This window comes from Amaranthus tricolor, chromosome 3, assembly GCF_026212465.1.
Source record: "Amaranthus tricolor cultivar Red isolate AtriRed21 chromosome 3, ASM2621246v1, whole genome shotgun sequence".
Taxonomy (NCBI): Eukaryota; Viridiplantae; Streptophyta; class Magnoliopsida; order Caryophyllales; family Amaranthaceae; genus Amaranthus; species Amaranthus tricolor.
This window is the reverse complement of record NC_080049.1, coordinates 21,471,722-21,478,711: the sequence shown is the minus strand read 5'-3', so window position 1 is coordinate 21,478,711 and position 6,990 is coordinate 21,471,722. Positions and strand designations below refer to the sequence as shown.

The 6,990-nt window shown below is 33.4% G+C and overlaps 1 protein-coding gene across 2 annotated transcripts; it reads left to right on the top strand.

The window, feature by feature from the left end:
- Positions 1-273: 273 nt before the first annotated feature.
- On the top strand, positions 274-6,346 carry LOC130809291 (O-fucosyltransferase 39-like). Of its 2 annotated transcripts, none has more exons than XM_057675005.1 (10): positions 274-821; positions 3,227-3,289; positions 3,380-3,458; positions 3,551-3,621; positions 3,705-3,793; positions 3,897-4,100; positions 4,550-4,811; positions 4,907-5,134; positions 5,363-5,560; positions 5,758-6,346. In XM_057675005.1, the coding sequence occupies exons 1-10, from the start codon at positions 729-731 to the stop codon at positions 5,965-5,967; spliced, it is 1,497 nt and encodes a 498-aa protein (XP_057530988.1). In that variant the 5' UTR covers positions 274-728; the 3' UTR covers positions 5,968-6,346. The 2 variants fall into 2 exon arrangements, with proteins under 2 accessions (XP_057530988.1, XP_057530989.1); XM_057675006.1 differs by having other exon boundaries at positions 800-924.
- Positions 6,347-6,990: the final 644 nt, after the last annotated feature.

The window sequence follows — 6,990 nt, the reverse complement described above, 5'->3', positions numbered from 1 at the left end:
AATTTATTAAAACAGAGCACAAGAAAGTATATTCTAATCTAATTAATCTATTGTAAGTAGAAGTGTTCATTCGGATCTTCAATCAATTTCGGATTAGATGTTTTTATTCGTTTTAAAATCGAATTTTATGTTCACATTGATTTTTATATATTTTAAAATTTATCTAAATCCAAATCAAGTGGATTTCGATTACAAGGATAATATCGGATGTTCAGATCTATTTTCAACCAAGTGGAATAAGTACTAGTAACTAGGAGTAGTAGTCTAGTACACAGCAAATTTCTTTTGATAAAGATTAGGCATCTTCAATAACTTCCCATCCATCTTTCACTCTCTCCATTTCTTTTACACCAATGTTACATTAAAAACATACAAAAAGAAAACACAAGGCCATCAAATTATATGATTGCTAGCTGTTTTTTATTAAGAACTACTCTATAGTCTATACTACCAATTTACAAGTCTTTGTTTGTGTACCATGTGAATTGAACTGAAAATTAATTGAAGCCCTGATCGTTATTTAAGTTTTTCTTACTTCCAACCTTTTATGGCGCCCAATTATACCCTTTATAATCATCTGGTTTAGAAGGAAATAAACGAAAATAAAAACTGGGTTTTCTTCATTTAGGGTTCTTCTCAACTGGGTTCTTCTTTTCTTGCTTGTCGGAATTCAATTCTGCAATTTATAAAGCTTACATTTCTTGGTTCTTCAACTGGGCATAAATATAATGAATTGCAGAAAAGGAATTTTATTGCAGCTCATTTTCCCAATATTATTGGGTTTTGTTTCTGCTGATTTATCTCCTCCCATTATTGTTTCAGTATGTTCTTTCTTCTTCTTAATTTTTACTACATTTGTTCTTGCTATTTTCAGCTTTTTCTGGGGAATTTTCAGATTCAAATAGTGATCTTGATGTGATTTAGGTATTAATATGTTGACTTTTCTTTTTCTAAGAAAGTTTACAAGAGTATTATTAGATGCGAAGACGAACTAAAATCTAATAGGAAGAGGAAATAAAGGAAAAGTTGAATCTTTTTCTATTATTTTTATTATTATTATTATTATTATTATTATTATTATTATTATTATTATTATTATTATTATTATTATTATTATCATCATCATCATCATCCTCATTATTATTATTATTATTATTATTATTATTATTATTATTATTATTATTATTAGTATTATTAGTATTGGAAATTAAATATTTGCTGTACAAAAGGGGAAATTTGTTTTTATGACGATATAATATACACAATTAGGTAAAGATGGTGATATGTTAGTGTATGGTCAAATTTTAATAAGCCCATGTCATGCTGTTTTTAGTTAAAAATTTTAGTTTCATGTATTCACTATGTCATCTTTTTATTACAATTTGCAATTGAGTTGGGCTGTTGATGTTTGGATAAATTAATTGCTTTTTTTGTTTTGTTTTCCTACATTACGAAATTACTACTCCATTAGATTGATTTTGTGTGTATTATTTAGAATTAATAGAATAATTACATTATTACATGGGTGTTGACTTAGCTTAATTGGTTCATTTTGACGCCTTCATGAATCGTGAGTTTCTAATTATAGCTAAATATTAAACAAATTGTCGTATGAGATAGTCTTATTGTGAGACGCGTCTTTGGGTTAAATAGCCTACTTGAAGTAATGCAAAGTATGAGAATACAAGCTACTTGTTTTGAGGTCATCTCGCTTGGGGACGATCTCTCACAATAGTGGACCGAAAAAAATTTTCATATGCTTTTGAACCCGTGTCCCTTGAATAAATTAACATATGTGAAAGATCTTCATGGGTTTAAAGTTCACAATATGAGAGTGATAATGTCAATTGATGGCCAGTATAAGTGAGTTTCTTGATCAATTTAGGTTTGAGCACTCTAGTATTTAGCATTTTCTTGTTCTTGAGCTCACAAGAAGATTCATAAATCATAACATTTAAGTTATTTTCAACTTAATAGAGAGCAAGAAAGGGTAATAGATTGTTCTTGATAGTTCCGTCGGTTTTCCTTGTTGGTGAGGGGATTTATTATCTAACAAACACATAATTAGTAAAGGCTAATTACATTAATGTCTTAGTTTATGGTTGATGATAACAATATCATGTTATTAGGTCTTGATGGTGGATCTACTTTTGATTGAAAGCACCTTGATGCCTTAATTGAACTGCAAACCTTGTTTTGATATTGATATCCTCTAACATTAGAGATGTATTTGTTAGAGTTCCATAAACTTTAGTCAACTTAAGTAATGTTTGTTCCTTCTTTTACCTAACCACCTACTCATATGTCCTCTTGAGTTTGCTACCAAGGGATATTTGACACAACAATTAAAAAGTAATTTAATTGTTAGGAGTTTTGATTTATGCGTATATATTAAGATAAAGAAGAAATCTATGAACGATAACTTTAAAAAGTGATGGAGATGAAATGTAGCAAACTAAGTGGGACTAACTAAAATAGCAATGTATCAAACTTGAGGGGATTGGGCATAGAAAAAATGCTATTGCAGATGTGTTTCAAAAAATGGTCACGGTGTCACGAAAAACATATATAATGTAGTAGTAAGTAATAATGGGAATCATGGCCGACACGATTTGAATTTTTGAAAAAAAAAATCACGTAAAGGGTTTTAAATAATTTATTTCATTTTTGTGGTTTGCACTAATATGCACATATGCCATAGCTATTATAATTGCACTATATGAAGTCCTTTTAGGTTATAATTAATTAACTTATTAGTTATTTTTTTCGTTTCGCGATTGAAATTCGTATAACTATAATTTGTAATAATTAAAGTTAATGGTTATCAATGAAATTTGAATTGGGATATGTTATAAGAACTTATTCTACAATTTAGGTAGATGTTAGAAGAAAGTTTTTTTATCCCTTTTCTTGACAAATATAATGGTGAAATATTAGCTTTACACGTTACGTAATGGTCAATGCAACGTTATGACCATGAAAATTCATGCATCGTTAATTCGTTATACAACGAGATTTAACACGCGTCCACTCCCAAACAAGTTACATCCCGTTACATAACGTAACAGGTGAGTTTTTATTTTATGGGACAGAAGCAGTATCGTATATTTTTAATGATGTGTACATCTGCTTCTTAGGAAAACCTAAATGATAGTTATTTTATGGGCTTTGATGGAACTTGTAGTTTGGAGGAGTGGAAGTCTAATTGCATATCTTCATCTTGCAGGAATCGATGTTAATGAAACCTAGGCACTCAAATCTTCTCAAAGATGCTCTTACTAGTGAACCTGTGAGTGACACTTCATTGCACATTGTTCATCAGAAATCTTAGTTATCCCTATAATCTCTCTTTTCTTATTCATTGTTTTTCATCTTCTAGTCAAATGGCGAGCCTTCTGAGCTTTGGTCCCCTTTACCAGATCAAGGGTGGAGACCTTGTGGAGAAAATGCGAGACCCGGTGAGAACTTCTGTTGTAATGCTAATTGATAACTATGTTCCAGTTGTGGTGAATTCGTGCTACGATTTTACACTATCTTTTCATTCACGCAGCAAAACCGACTAATTCATCTGGGTACCTCCAAGTATTTCTTGATGGAGGTTTAAACCAACAACGCATGGGGGTAGGTACACAACATTTGGGTATGGTTTGACAACATTTTTTCGGGATTTAGCCCCTCGGTAACTGATAAACTTTTGCATCTAGATTTGTGATGCAGTTGCTGTTGCAAAGATCTTGAATGCAACATTGGTGATCCCCCTACTTGAAGTGAATCCTGTTTGGAAGGACTCGAGGTAATTTTGAATAACCGAGAAGTTACTACATATTCTTGTGGAATCTATACGTCGTTTATGGAGCCAAACCCTGAATTGGCCATTTTAAAAATCTTTTTGGCAGCTCATTTGAAGATATTTTTGATGTGGATCACTTTATTGATGTGTTGAAGGATGACATTAACATAGTTAAAGATCTACCATTTGAGTATGCATGGAGTACCAGGGAGTTCTATGCCACCGCTATTCGTGAAACCCGAGTTAAAACTGCACCTGTGCATGCTTCAGATCATTGGTATATCGAAAATGTTTTGCCAATACTGCAAAGGTGGGTAATTGACTTCTATAATCTTTCACTTGTTTATATGAAATATCAGTTGGACAAGTCAATTTGGCTAAGCACATGCTTTAGGATTTGACATATCTAATTCATTTGGACTCAAGTACTCAACAATATAAACAATAACTTCAAAAACTTTGTTTGGTGATTTTTGCATTTGGATCTAGTGATGTTCTGAGCATATTCAACATGTTCGACTACACAGGGCCCAAAAAGTTGGGGGCTTCAATATTAAACTACGTCGCATATGTTAAGTGTTTAAAGATACAAATGGGGGCTTCAAAGACTTTGTCAATTTTTGCTCCCCTCTGAATTCTGGATAGTAGTATCATTTAAGCTAGTGAACTTGGCACCCTAGTCTTCTAAAAGAAATTGAAATAATCAAAGTAATTTTATCTTTGCAAGTGCTAATGCTTTTCCTTGCTAATTTCTTTCAGCTATGGGATTGCTGCTATTTCTCCATTTTCACATCGTCTAGCTTTTGACAACATGCCCGAAGACATCCAACGCCTACGCTGTAAAGTAAATTTTCAGGCGTTAACGTTTGTCCCACACATCAGAGCACTTGGTGATGCGCTCGTGAGTCGGCTCCAATATCCATTTTCTAGAAGTGAACCTGATCACGGATTACTTCACCAGTATACTTACAAGAAACGAGAGCCCCAAAAGTTTGTTGTTCTACACCTTCGATTTGATAAAGTATGATGTTTTAGCCTTTTACAAACATGTTGGTTATGTGTGTTTCCTTCAATTCTGATTGGATTTGGTATGTTTCAACAATTTTATTTGTGCAGGATATGGCCGCCCATTCGGCCTGCGATTTTGGTGGTGGTAAAGCTGAAAAGTTGGCTCTAGCTAAGTATCGGCAAGCAATGTGGCAAGGAAGAGTTTTGAACTCTCAGTTTACCGATGAGGAGTTGAGAAGTCAAGGTCGTTGCCCAATGACCCCCGAAGAAGTTGGACTACTTCTGGCTGCTCTGGGGTTTGATAACAGTACACGTTTATATCTTGCCTCGCACAAGGTCTATAGCATTCCTTGTCTTATTGTCAAAACCAGTGTCGCATAATTCGCTTCTTTAATTCGCGATTCGCTCAAATTTACCCAAGAATATCCCAAAATCAATTGTAATTCGCTTTTTTCGATTCCTAATTCGCCAGGATATTAGCGAAGCATGTGATACTGGTCAGAACAGTTCATTTGACTGGTAGATACCGATTATTGTGTTTTAACGTGCGCTAATAAATTTCAGGTATATGGTGGGAAAGCTAGGTTAGAGACTTTACGGAGACTATTTCCCTTAATGGAAGATAAAAAAAGTCTGGCTTCTCCATATGAGCGTGCACGTATCAAAGGGAAGGCGTCCTTGCTTGCAGCTCTAGATTATTATGTGAGCATGCATAGTGACATTTTCGTTTCTGCTTCTCCGGGAAACATGCATAATGCACTAGTAAGCACTGTGATTCTTCTAACCGATACTTCGTAGCTTTTAAATGATTGTATATTGGATCTGATATCCGGTTGGAACCTCGTGGCTCTTATTAAATCATCATGTTTTCTTATTTATTTTGAAAAGTTTGAATGCGAAACTAGAACTCTAGCTCGTCATGGAACTTAACAAGATCATTTCGTTTTGAATACCAACAGGTTGGACACCGAACATACGAAAGTTTGAAGACTGTAAGACCGAACATGGGTTTGTTAGGTCAGCTCTTTTTGGATAAAAACATGGGTTGGGTCGATTTCAGACAAGCAGTTGTCGAGGGACACCATTACAGACATGGTCAGCTACGAATGCGAAAACCGAAGCAATCTATCTACACATACCCTGCTCCGGATTGTATGTGTCGTCCATGAAGTTTGTTCATAAATGGTTTTTTAGGAGTTTGTTTTTCTATATATATATATATATATATATATATATATATATATATATATATATATAGTCTCATCTATTATCATTTTTGTGGGTTTTTGTATGCATCCCAATAAAACACAAGCCCGATTATTTTACTTGTAAATTATGCATATTTATTGAGCATGTTAAATTTGGAAAGCCAGGTTTATAGTTTTGTATGATATAGAATTAATGAATGACAGAGATATAAGTTTAGCTTGATCCAATGTGATTTATATGGTCTTGTGATTGTGAGTTGAGAAAATGGGTACATAAAATAAAGCCACCTCTGAATGTTGTAGCAGCGAGAATTAGTAGGTAGTATTGTCATAAATTTGTTGAATCATATTATAGGAATGAACACGCGTTGTTTGTAGCGTGTGCAAGTTCAGCTAATTGACCTAAACAACTAATTGGTTCATTCGGTTATTTTTTCTCCAATAAGCTGAATTGCTAAACACTATCGATCAAAATGTTGTAAAAATGCGACTTTAATTTTTTTAATCAAACTTATAAAATAAAGTTACATAAATGTAGTAGATTACAAATTACATATGACAATCAAGATCCTTGCTTAGGTACACCACCGAGAACTCGAAGATATCGATCTTCAAACCCGAACAAAGTAACAAGCCGGGAATGTATACTGGAAATAAGTCTTGAGATACAAAGAATTTCACTAAATTCCTAGCACAAGAAAATTAGAACGATGTAAGAAAAATTAAATTGAAGGATTAACGGAAAAGTACAATCGAGAATTGCAAGTTCTCTATGTAATGTGCTAGAGAGGATAAGAAAATCAAAAATTGCATGTAAGAAATAACCCACAACATGCTTTCTATAGCAAATACCGTTTCACGAAGTAAATGTCGCTCCATGAAATGCAACATCGATTCACGAACCAATGTCGATATTATATCATTCCATCCCAATTATTCAGTTAATATAACCATATTAACCGTCGGTAGTTATAGCATAACTAA

Bases quoted from the DNA above. Each gene is read 5' to 3' on its own strand.
- LOC130809291 (XM_057675005.1), top strand. From the start codon at position 729: ATGAATTGCAGAAAAGGAATTTTATTGCAGCTCATTTTCCCAATATTA. The intron at 4,812-4,906 runs GTATGATGTTTT...TTATTTGTGCAG, and splicing joins TACACCTTCGATTTGATAAA to GATATGGCCGCCCATTCGGC. The intron at 5,561-5,757 runs GTAAGCACTGTG...GAATACCAACAG, and splicing joins GAAACATGCATAATGCACTA to GTTGGACACCGAACATACGA.